Source organism: Benincasa hispida, chromosome 3 (assembly GCF_009727055.1).
Source record: "Benincasa hispida cultivar B227 chromosome 3, ASM972705v1, whole genome shotgun sequence".
NCBI classification, from domain to species: Eukaryota; Viridiplantae; Streptophyta; class Magnoliopsida; order Cucurbitales; family Cucurbitaceae; genus Benincasa; species Benincasa hispida.
Window position 1 is genome coordinate 22,257,060 of NC_052351.1, and position 13,220 is coordinate 22,270,279.

Here is a 13,220-nt window from a genome sequence, read left to right on the forward strand (position 1 = left end):
CCATTTGTTTATCGTATTATTATTATATAATTTGATCCGCAAAGCAGTTACCTCTTCCCAACCCCAAATTCCCAAAAGGTTTCTGATCTCGAAGCGGTAGGTTTGTTTTCTGTTTGCAGAACTAATTATGCAGCCGATTCCCGATGTTAACCAGCGCATTGCTCGAATTTCTGCACATCTTCATCCTCCCAAGTCTCAGGTTCTCACTCTCTGCCCTGTCACTTTCTCTTCCCTTTGGCTTACTCTTTCAGGATCACTGTGAAATTCGAAGCATTTTGCTGTAACCCAATAACCCATCTGGGAATACGGGGATTTAGTTCTGGATCAAGTGATCCTACTTGCTTCCTTATTTGTTTTGATTTTGGTTGTTTTGGGATAGATGGAGGAGAGTTCAGCTTTGAGGAGGGTGAATTGCCGGGCGAAAGGCGGAGCTCCCGGGTTCAAAGTCGCCATACTCGGGGCTGCCGGTGGCATCGGTCAGCCCCTTGCGATGTTGATGAAGATGAATCCTCTGGTTTCTGTTCTACATCTATATGATGTAGTCAATGCCCCTGGTGTCACCGCTGATATTAGCCACATGGACACGGGTGCTGTGGTGAGTTTATTATCTATATTCTATTGGGTTTGGGTTTCGTGCAATTTGGAGTTAGAACGTATTATGGGATATGGGTTTTAAGTGATTCAAGATACTTTGAGGATACTGTCGTGTACGGTGTATTCGCATTTGAATTGGGGAATTTGTTGACATGATTTGTTTTGCTTGAGTGGCTGCTATGCAAGTTTGAGGTCTTGAATTGAGTGGATGGCATATTGAGAATATTTCTGAAAATTTAGGTGCGTGGATTCTTGGGGCAACAGCAGCTGGAGGCTGCGCTTACTGGCATGGATCTTGTTATAATCCCCGCAGGTGTTCCTCGAAAACCAGGAATGACAAGGGATGATCTGTTCAAAATAAACGCAGGAATTGTCAAGACTCTCTGTGAAGGGATTGCAAAGTGTTGTCCAAGAGCCATTGTCAACCTGATCAGTAATCCTGTGAACTCCACCGTGCCCATTGCAGCTGAAGTTTTCAAGAAGGCTGGAACCTATGATCCAAAGCGACTTCTGGGAGTTACAATGCTCGACGTCGTTAGAGCCAATACCTTTGTGGTATGCCATAGTCCACTAATCTCGTTCCCTTTTTATTAGATCATGTTTGAGTTTGGAGTTAGATTGTCGCAATGATGAATGAAAGTCCTGTTAGATAACCCGATGCTTAAAATTCATGGTAAAATGGCACCCCTTTCATTTAACTAACTGCGTATTTAGAATTTAGATGTGATCACTTTTGGCTTTCTTGTGGTTGCTTTATGAAAATGCATTCACCAGGATTGAGATGGCTTTCTTTCTCGAGGAACTTATGTCATGTCATGTTATGTTGTCTTTATCAGGCAGAAGTATTGGGTCTTGATCCTCGGGATGTTGACGTGCCAGTTGTTGGCGGTCATGCTGGTGTAACCATTTTGCCCCTTCTATCTCAGGTTTGTACGGGCTTCTGATTTGGTTGAATTACATGATGTCTTGATTTGCATACTAAGTTTTCATTTTTCTGTTTGTCTTTGTGTATAGGTCAAGCCTCCAAGTTCTTTCACACAAGAAGAGATTAATTACCTGACCGATAGGATTCAAAATGGTGGAACAGAAGTTGTCGAGGTAAAAAATTCATTTGTTTGTTGTAAATATCTACTACAACTATACATTTTATTGAACAAATCTAATAACAAAAACTTTGCTAGTTTGGTAGATACCAATAAATGGAGAAATACCAGTGCCTATGCTTGTTTGTATTCCCGATAAATGAAATATAATGAACTGAGTATATTAGTTTAGAAGAAGCGTCTACTTCATGTAGAATCAGACTTGTCTTCGTCTATGTTTAGATGCTGCTATAAAAGCTCATATATATAGTTTTAATCACCACCTCAAGTTCTTTTGCTCCCTTTTTTTTCTATAAGTTTTATTGGCGTAACATATGATGAAGGCAGAACCATCATTCATCTTCTGTGAAAATTCAATATGTAGACTGTTGCATGGGGCACAAATTAGATTGACCTGCAAGTTGACCATACTTATTTGCAAGTGCTCTAATATTTCTTGAGATTTTTACACCATCATTTATCTTCTGTGAAAATTCAACATGTAGACTGTTGCATCGGGCACAAATTAGATTGACCTGCAATTTGACCATACGTTTGCAAGTGCTCAAACGCCTCTTGAGATTTTTACATTTGTTGAACCCATTCTGCTGTACTCTTATCAGCACTATCACAATAGCTTATTATACTAATCTGCTACTCTCTGCAGGCCAAAGCAGGAGCTGGTTCAGCAACTCTCTCAATGGTCAGTTTCTTTCCACTCCTTGCCATCACTATCAAAATAGCTTATTAAATTGTTTGGCTACCATTAAATCTAAGAAATAGAAAGAAATCGACTAATGTATTGTAGAAATTTGCAGGCTTATGCTGCCGTTAAGTTTGCAGACGCATGCCTCAGGGGCTTAAGAGGAGATGCAGGTGTTGTTGAATGCGCGTTCGTGTCTTCTCAGGTAGGCATCTTTTATCCAAGTTATCGGCCTTTTCCCTTTTCGCAATTAGAATAATGTTCATCTTATGTTTTTGTCATGTACAGGTGACTGAACTTCCATTCTTTGCAACAAAAGTACGACTTGGTCGCCATGGTATTGAAGAAGTATACTCCCTTGGCCCACTAAATGAGTATGAGAGGTACGTGATTGCCAGTTCTGAAAATTTAACATAAGAATCAAATATGATTTCTCATTTAAACTGTTTGATGAGAAATGTGAATTTGTTGAACAAAAGTAGTCTAGCGTGAGATTTAATCTGATCGTGAAACATTGAGTTTGAAAGAGTTGGGATATTGATTGACAGGATTGGATTGGAGAAAGCGAAGAAAGAGTTGGCAGGAAGCATTGAGAAAGGAGTTTCCTTCATCAGAGGCTGAAGAGATGCCAATTACCATTAGTTTTAATAGAAACATTCTATCTCTCATAATCACTTGTTCTATATGTTTTCCTAGAGATTGTAGTTGATTGAAATGAAACCACACCACGTATTTTTATACTAATAAAACTGTATCGCCATCATGTCGATATTTAATGCACAACCAAAAGGGTTGGACTAGACTTTAGAGTACTTTATGAGATTGGTGATTTTTCATTTTTCTGCATGGTGCTTTGGTTTCTATTTAGTCCATTCCCTTCTTAAAAGAGACCATCTAATCTTTTTGAAATTGTCCTCGAGTTCCTACATAATAGTTTATCTAATTTTTTGTGTAGCATTTTGTTTCCTCCCCATCCTCTGTTCTCTGTTCCTTCTCCTTTTCCTTCGTCTCTCTTTTGGACAGATCTCATTGTTGCACATTGTTACCGTCACTTGGAAAGAACCAATCACTCTATGAAAAAGATTAGAAATAATCTTCGTTGTAGATTAATATGAGACTGATTTGTAATGATTTTTTAAATGTTTAAAAATACGATTTTAAGTACTTGCAAAGTAATCTGTTTATAAACAGACACTGATAGTAGTGATAGTGAATAGATAGCAACAAGCGGGGAAAAGACTTTGCATTATGAGTGCCAATACCATAAATAAAAAAAGATCTTTTTGTTTTGTTTTTTTTGCAATGATAAGAGTGAAGAAATTATTGGGAGTAGTGCTTCCTGTTTGCAATCATGTCCTGTCTTCTAATGCAAGCCCATCACTTTGACCTAACAATCAACCAAACACTTCCACAAGATGAATACTTATCATCTTTATTTCACGTTTCCTTCGAAAATTAACATTAGCTTGAGTAATGCCCAATTTAGAGGTTTCTTCTTTATATTGAAATGATGCTTGGAGGCCCATTTAGTGGAATACTAATAATACTCACCACATTCCTCCGCAAATTCATGATTAATTTCAAAGTCAATAATTGATACTAAGTCAGAGTATCAAATAATGAAACAGTAGTTACATTCTTTAAGCTTGAACTTATGATTTCTCGTTCATAAAGTAAAATTTATTTAATCATGTAATGGGAGAATGTTGTGATTTTGCATAGCATCAGTACTCGTACGTCTCACAGTAGCCAGATCATAGCCAATCCAATCCCAACCAAAACCCCAAAAACTAGACACAAAACACCCTGCAAGTACATACTCCTAAGTCCTAACACAAATCATAACCACATGCTTCAGGAGACAATAATGCTTCCTTTTTGTTCTAACAGCAGACTCTAAAACAGTAAACTTCTCGTGTTGGAGGACTCTTGAAAAGTTCACTGATTTACATATTTCTATCCTCCTTTGAGAATGATTGTTGCTGATGCTCGGTTAAGATCCGGACAACTTCCCGCATTGTGGGACGCTTTGCAGCCTCTTCTTCAGTGCACAGCATGGCTACATTGAGCACATGCATCACTTCGTCGAGGGGGACAGATGAGAGCCTTTGATCAACGATTTTATGTATTCCTTCCTTTTCTGAGTCTGCCATCTTTCTAACCCATTGAACTATGTCGACACTGTCACTTAGCTCTCCAACTGGATTCCTACCGCTAACAAGTTCCAAGAGGACGACACCAAAGCTAAATACATCCCACTTCTCGTCGGCATTCTGTGTGTAGACGTGTTCTGCAAGAAAAAGAAAACATCTCGTTTATCGCATTCTTCAGTTTGTACTATACATCTACAACATCATTTATCAAACTGCAAGTACTTGGTGGATTGACTATATCAGGCTCTTAGTTTTTCAAAGTATGGGCAATTCAGACATTCTTCAACACAGATCCAAACATTGAAAGACAATACTACCAAGCTTCTCAAGAATTTCCTGAGATCATATTCTATAAAATCATTTCTGATTCTAAATGAATATTAATTAGCACTAGTGATTGTCATACCTGGTTCAGTAGCTGACGTATCCAACGTCCCTAAATCTTGTAAGAACTTTGCAAGCCCGGAATTGGCAATCTGGGCATGAAAGTTGGTGTCTAGCATAATGTTGTTTGATTTCACATTTTGATGAACAATGGGCGGTGAGCAATGGTGGTGAAGATAGCAGAGTCCATTCGCAGTTCCAATGGCTATCTTGTACCTTGTATCCCAGAGCAAGTGACCTCCTTTCTTGCCATGGAGAACCTCATAGAGACTCCCATTAGGCATGTACTCAAATACCAAAAGATTAGTTTCATGGTTTGAACACAGACCCAATAATCTAACAATGTGACGGTGTCGAATCCTCCCAAGAGCTTGTATCTCGGCATCAAATTCGTTGTCATGAGAACACCCATCACTCATCTTTGAAAGCCTTTTCACAGTGATCTGATCGCCATTTGGCATCACTCCTGTATATACTGTGCCATAACGTCCTTTTGCAATCACATTTTCCTTCTTAATGCAATCCAAGATCTCATCAACCGAGAAACCCAGCCGTTGGAAGGCTGTTAATCTCCATCCTTTAGACTCCCTTGCTCTCTTAAACCACCTTACTTTGAAGATCAATGCAACTGTTACTGCAACTAAACAAAAAAAAAATCCAAAAACTAGCAGGAGCCTAAGAGGAGTCGAGAGAGAGCCTTTCATATGCTCTTGGTGATTGCTGGCAAGAACCCCATCTTTGCAAGGCCCCAAATATGCTCCACAGAGATAAGGGTTCCCTAAAAATGATGTGTAATTGAAGTAACCAAATTGCCCAGTTCCCAGAACCAAACCAGAGAGATTGTTGTATGAAAAATCTACAGAAGTTAAGCTCTGCATATTAACTATTGAAGCAGGAATGGGCCCAACTAAATGGTTTCTTGAGAGATTCATATAATTCAGTAACTTCATGTTGGTAATATGGTTAGGAATTTCACCAGAAAGCTCATTTCCACTAAGATCAAGAAAGATCAAGTGCTTACACTCACTTATCTCTGGCACAATTGTACCAGAGAACTTATTCTGGCTGAAATTTATCCGAGATAGTTGCTGTAATCTCCCAATATTTGAAGGAATCTGACCAGAAAACTTATTCCTGTCAAGAAGAAGCTTCTGGACGGCCACAAGGCCGCCGATGGTGGGTGGCAAGGACCCAGAAAGCATATTATTCGATACACTTATCTGAAGAAGGTTAACTGAGACTGTATTGGTAATGGGAAGTTCTCCAGAGAGAAAATTTTCATGCAAATCAATTTGAGTGAGATTTGGCAAAGCCAAAAGCCTCTTTGGAATCGATCCATCGAGAGCGTTTCCCCATAGAAGTATACGCTTAAGTGAAATACAATTCCCCAACGATTCTGGGATCGAACCAGACAAGGAATTTTCCATGGCGATCAAAACTTCAAGCTTATTCCCATGGCAGATTTCAGGAGGAATCGTACCTGTCAAATGATTGAAAGCAAGGTCGAGAGTCCGAAGCATTGCGTTCTTCCCCAAATTACGAGGAATTGAACCAGTGAAATTGTTGTTCCATAATTGCAATATCTCCAGCTTTGGAAGGTCGCCCATAAATCCCGGAATCTCTCCGGAGAGCTTGTTGTCGAAAAGTTGCAATAGCCTCAAGTTCTTGAACTCTGCAAAAGAGATGGGTATTTCACCAACAAGCATATTGCATGATATATCCAACTCTTCTATGCTCTTCAATCCTGCTAGCTCCATTAAAGGTCCAGACAGCGCATTTTGTTGAAGGTACAGTTCAGTGAGCTTCTGCAACTTTCCGAGCTCCGGAGGAATCTTTCCGGTCAAGCCACAGCTCGCGGCATCCAACCGAACTAACTCCGACAAATTCCCTATAGTCGCCGGTATTCCACCAACGAAGGTGTTATAGTAACCAATGAAGAGTTGCCGAAGCTTCGTCAAGTTTCCGATCGCCGACGGTATCGAACCTTCAAGGTCATTGCCGTGAATCGCCAAAAATTCCAAGAACTGCAACCGTCCGACCTCCGGAGGAATCCGACCGGTGAAGAAATTTCCCCCAAGGTGCAAATAACGGAGGTTGGGCATTTCAGTTACTACCCTGGGGAAATCACCGGTCAGGTTATTGTTATAAACATCAAGAACCTGTAAGTTTTTGAGCTGCGAAAACTCGCGAGGAATCGACCCATTGAGGATGTTACTAGAGAGATTAAGATGCTGGAGAGAAGAAATGGAGGCAATCTCCGGTGGGATTCCCCCGGAAAATTTGTTGAGGCCGAAGGAAACATTAGTGAGAAAGCGAAGAGAGGCAAGGTCGGGGGAAAGGGTGCCGGTGAGGTTAAGGGAAGAGAGGTGGAGGGCAACAACGTGACGGCGGGCGTCGCATGTGACAGCGAACCAGGTACAGTGGGCGGCGACAGCGGCGGCGTTCCAGGAGGACAGAGAAGAACGAGGGTCGTCAGAAATGGAGGATTTGAGAGAGAGAAGGGCTTGGGATTCGGGTAGGAAGGCAGAGAAGGAAGGGGGAAAGTGAAGTTGAAGAAGCACAAAAACAAGAAGAAGCCATTTTTGTTTGCATATAAAATTTGAAAGTTTAATGGTGGCTCTCATTTCTTCTTCTTCTTCTTTTTGAATTCTGATTTTCAGAGCAAGGAGGGGGGAACTTAGAGACAACTACACTCAGAAATTCAAGTTTCAATATTTATATTACTAAAAAAAAGTAAATTTATTACCTTTTTTTTTTTTTTTTTTTTTTTTTTTTTTTTTTAAGGTTAGGGCATTTCATTCTTAGAAGGTGGAAATTAGAATCTTATCCTATAAAAATTGCATATGACTTTAGTTTAATATGCTCTAAGTAGAATAAGGTGAACTTAAAATAAGTAATAAAGTATCTGTCTTGTCTTTTTAAGTGTGTAACATTCCCATTCTAATGAATTCAATAGAATTTCAAATCTATTATTTGATAACAAATTCTTCTTCTAGATGAGAGAGTGGATTTCCAACTTCAAAAAATGAAATATGTGTTAATTATCACTAAGTTTGTCTTACTTTAGTAACTTGTAAAAAAATTAAGATAAAACGTCTTCATTGAATTTATAAAAGAATATAATAAAGTGAGTTGACATCTATTTCTTTTCATTTTCCTTTATGATGCCTATGCTTATGAGATTAACGTGAAAATAAAGTCATGAATAAGAACTAAAAAGAAAAAAAAAAAGGATGAATAGTTCATAGAAAACTATTTCATGATTTAAATCTTACTGTTGTTTCTAAAATCGTGTATTTATTTCAACTTAGTTTTTCTATCTTCAAATAATTTTAATTTTAGAGCTTCAATTTAACATAAAATACACGTCTTGGATTAAATTCAAATTCAAGTATATTGTTTCATAAACTAAAAAAAATTTAAGAAAAACATTTAAAATTGCTCCTTTTGCTGAAACTAAAACAGAGGCTTATGACCAAAAAGTTAAATTTCTCTTATGTCAAAAAATAACTAAATAAATAAATAAATTACTTTAATATCTTTTAATCATTTTTTTCTGAAAAAAAAAAATAACATTACTTCTTTATTCAACATTTTGTTAAAAGATTCAAATATCTTACATATTATCTCTTAATTGAGTGTATATGTCTTTTGTCAATTGAGCTATATTCATATTGATAAAAACATCTCTATTTTGTAAGCATAAAAAAGTTATATCGGTATTGGTAAGAATAGGGTTAAGAAAAAATGGTTAAATGAAGAAGTGATTTTAAAGAAAACCAATTAATTCATTCAATTTAAGACTCTATTTGAGATAATTGGAAGAGGGTTTAAGATGCTTTTGGGTATAAATTAGTGGTAATTAGCATATAATCATTATTTTGAAATTGGCAATTTAAGACCCTTCAATATTACAGTTTTTTTAATAAAACAAAGTATTATAATTGATTTTTGAACTATCCAAAAATAACCTTTTGCAACCATAAATAAATAAAAGGGAAAAGGAGAGGAAAGGAAAAAAGCGACCGTTAAAATCGCACACTTGTTGACTGATTATTAATTTTTTTCCTTTTCCAGTTCAACTTGTTAATTAAAGCTTTTAATCTTTTAAAAGAATTCCAGACCACTGAAAGCAAATTTGAGCTATTCCTTCAAGGTGAGAATATTTCCAACAAGAAGAATTGATAAAAGTTGGCATCCATTAACACAAACTTTTTTTTTTTTTTTTTTTTTATAAGAAATAAAAGTCTTTTATCTTTTTATTTTCATTTTTTTAAACTTATTTGTCTTTACTCACCGAGATTTAAAATGCTGATATTGAAGTTATGGTCTCAACTTAATAAAAATGCTTATAAAAATATGAATGAAATATCTATGTCGATGAATATTTTTGAAAATTATAAAAACTAAAAAATAAACCACAAAAGTATTTAAATTGCTAGACAATATCTTGTGTTTTTTTAAATCAGTTATCACGGTTATTATTTATATTATATTTACTGTTAAATTATATAAAATACTGATAAACTTTGTACGTTGTGTCAACAATATTTTTGAATTTTCAAAAGTTTCAAAAATATCCTTAAAACTTTAAAAAACAGTTCAAAAATATACTTGATGTTGGTTTTGGATGAAATTTATTAGGGTTTTTAAAAGTTGCAAATATCCTTGATTTTTTAAACAGTTCATACCATTTAACAGTTTAAAAATTATTAGTACTTGATGTTGGTTTTGGATGAAACGGTCGAAAATACCCCATGAATTTAATTCACTTCGAACTTCACCCCTATTCTTTCATATTAACGAAATCTTAGGGTTTGATGCAAGTCTACAACAAATGCTCTTCATCTTCCCTTCCTCTCTCAAATCTGCAACAGATACTCGGAGCTATTCCAGGTCCTCCCCCCTCTGTTCCTACATTGTCTTCGATGAAGATCCCCTTTGATCTTCTCCAGCTGCAAAAATTGTTGTGCGATTATGTTTCAAATGGAGGTGTGATTAATAACAGAATATTTAGGTTAATCCTTCATCATCGTTTTGATTCTCGTATTAGGCAAAATCTAGGGAAATCATATATGTTTTATAGATTACGTTCATTTCATCTAAGTTTATAATTTAACCAAAAAAAAAAAAAGCATTATATACTATTCACCTCTTATTTTCTGTATTTCTATTTGAGAAAGATAAACAAAAGCGGTGTTTAGGAATTTTCTTTGGGTTTTACATAATTTCCCCCAATTAGGAATCTATCTCTTTTACCTTTTCTTATATGAATTTTCTTGGAAGATATTAAATTTCTATCTTTACCTAAATCATATCTTCGTTTTCTCTTCTTCTTTGGTTAGGACTCTCAATAACTTGAATGATAATAAAAGATATTGTCATCTAATTGCTTTCTGATTGCCACATAGTTAGTAGTTCTATGGTATTATCATTTGATTATTTTCTAATTGCCACCTGATTATCTCTGTTTTTTGTCACATGGATAGTAGTTTCTGATATTATCTTATGATTGCCATCTAACTACCTTATATTTTGTACATTACTCAACTTTGACTTCTAATCATATATTGCTATCTAATTACAATGTGGTTGTTATCTGATTACTATCTTATACTTACAAAATTCACTATCTATTATTTTAGGTTATCGAGAATTGAATGCGAACAAGGAAATCATCATGAGATAAGTCTATGGTAGGAAATCAACGATCAAAAAGAAAATTGAAACCTACATCAAAGTTGTTGATTTGAAAATGGCCTATATATATATATTCAAAAAAGACATGAAAGACATTTATTGAAGCACCTAGTTTTAACTTTAAAGATTTTACAATGGAAATGAGATTGTTTTTCTTTTGGAAGATTTTTAGACTTTGAAGTTAGATTTTATGCTTTTGATTGGTAACATATTGAATAATGTTGTATATAATTGTTATCTTATACTATATGTCAAACTTTCATATTAACACCTTCTTTTTTTTTTTTTTTTTTTTTTTATTGATAATGTGCTAAATTGTAAAGCCATCGATAATAAAAAGTCTTTATCAAAATTTTGTGTATTGTATATATTTCATTGTTATATCAATAAGATTGTACATATGACAATCAAATAGAAATCACAAAATACTTAATATCTAATGAAAACCACAGGACAATCAAATAAAAATCAAATACCAATCAGATAGCAATTACATGACACTCACATGACAATCAAACAAAAATCACAAAGTACTTGATATCTAACAAATGTCACATGATAATCAAATAGCAATCAGATAGCAATCACATGACAATCAGATAGAAATCATACACAAATCATATAGAAATCAGATATCAATCATATAGCCATACTTGATTTTTTATGCTTCATGCTTCTATTTCTCAATTTGATAATCTCATGATTATCATATGCTTAACTTCTTATTTTTGTCAATTAGCAATTAGTTAGTAATTTCTGCTAGCTTTTTAATTGTCATTTGATTACATTCAATGTTGTAGGATTGTATCAGCAACAACGGAAGTAACAAGGATCATTAAGCACTCTAATTCATTAATTTTGGCAGAATAAAAAGCATGCTCTTGCAGAAACAATTGGGTTTCAAGACATACCTTTTTAGAACTTCTTCAAAGCTCGATTTCCAACAGCAAACTTCTCCAAATCATGTTATAGATCACCTCGAGAACTTCCCCACTATTCTCTCGGTGCTCCAGATTGAGTTGTGGGACTCAAAACAAGCTTGGAATGAAGAGAATTTTGCGAAGAGCTTACAACAACAATTCAGTTGAAGAACACCTTCTTCACCACAAATTTTTCAACAAAAACTCTATCGATTGCATGCTTCAAATTCACTCCTATCTTTTCAATATATTGCAGACCATTATGCAAGGAAGATAGCTGTATGAGATGAAACTCATGCTTGGAGTATTGAAGCCTAAAGATGCTTGGAGTATCAACCTAAAGATGGTGGGTTATGGGTGAGTTACTTGAAGATGACAATAGAAAAACCATTTTTCCAATTTTCAAATTCCAAATTTGATTTTAGAAAAAAAATTTGATTCAAAAATAAAAATATTAATTTCACAAATTAATTTTTCTAATAAAATTAATAAATAATTATTTAAAAAATTTAAATAATTCTAATTAATTTAATATCAAATATTAAATTAATTTTATACAAATCCACATTCATATATTTAAATCATATTTAAATATTAATTCTCCAATTTCGTTTAATTCTAATTAATTTAATATCAAACAATTTGATCTCATGCAAACTCATTGCATAGGATGTCCCCACTCCTCATGGTATAATATGTACGAATTAAGATCACTTAGTTTGTAGCACTTTACAACTATTTGTAACAACGACAGAGTAGGTCGCATCCCATAGTGTTATCAGAATAAGACATCTAACCTTATTTATATACTATAGATCATTTTGACTATTTACTCGAACCTGATCCACTTTTATATCTCCACATAAAGTTCAAGTACTCATGTAATATTCATGGGTCTTAGTTTATTGGATTTAGACTTTTATGTATACAATTTATAAAATCAATAATAAGTTTATTGACTATAGAAAATGTTTAACGTTTGTAAAACGATAAGTTTTAGGACATAAAACCCAACAATTTTTTTGTCAAATGGTTAATAGTTTCTAATTATTATTTGATTACATTCTATTTTTTTGAAAGTTAATTTAAAAATCGGGAGAAGAGATTATTTTATTTTATTTTATTTTATTTTAAAAACAATAGTGATTTGAGATTCTATTTGAGTCGAGAAGAAACTTCATCACAAGAAATATCTTCTTGCCATCTGATTGTCATAATTAGTCATTTTTTATATTGTCAGCTAAATATCTACTAATTGTTGTCTGATTACCATATGATTGTTATTCATCATTACTATCTTATACTTATTACTAAAACCATCTACTAATACACAAAAAAACTACAAAACAATATACCATTGTACTCACATGAAACAAATAACAAAGATATATTTGATATCCACGATATGATTGTTCAAACATGTGCAAATTTACACGTTCTTCTATTATAGTAACATGCTTACAATGGCTACACTTTGTGCTTTTTGGCACTTCAACAATTTAAGAAATCCTTTGCTTCTAAGGTCTTACTGCTTGACGTTTAAAAATCAGAATCAAAATAAGATATAAAAATTAGGCCAATGTCCACACAATTTAAATTTTACATAAACAGCAAAATCGTCAGTACAACCCGATTTAAATGAGGCATTGAAACTGAAAAATAAAAAATGCTCTTACTGATTTAC

General features: G+C 34.4%; 2 protein-coding genes across 2 annotated transcripts; one reads left to right on the forward strand and one right to left on the reverse strand.

Annotated features, from left to right (window-relative positions):
* Positions 1-14: 14 nt before the first annotated feature.
* LOC120074607 (malate dehydrogenase, glyoxysomal) lies at positions 15-3,221 on the forward strand. Its single transcript, XM_039027774.1, has 9 exons — positions 15-199; positions 380-595; positions 835-1,149; positions 1,431-1,520; positions 1,609-1,692; positions 2,344-2,379; positions 2,495-2,584; positions 2,668-2,762; positions 2,928-3,221. Exons 1-9 carry the CDS (start codon positions 128-130, stop codon positions 2,998-3,000), a joined length of 1,071 nt encoding a protein of 356 aa, XP_038883702.1. The 5' UTR covers positions 15-127; the 3' UTR covers positions 3,001-3,221.
* A 789-nt stretch (positions 3,222-4,010) lies between these two features.
* LOC120073916 (leucine-rich repeat receptor-like serine/threonine-protein kinase BAM1) lies at positions 4,011-7,613 on the reverse strand. Its single transcript, XM_039026831.1, has 2 exons — positions 4,939-7,613; positions 4,011-4,669 (listed from the first exon to the last, which is right to left on the reverse strand). Exons 1-2 carry the CDS (start codon positions 7,538-7,540, stop codon positions 4,326-4,328), a joined length of 2,946 nt encoding a protein of 981 aa, XP_038882759.1. The 5' UTR covers positions 7,541-7,613; the 3' UTR covers positions 4,011-4,325.
* Positions 7,614-13,220: the final 5,607 nt, after the last annotated feature.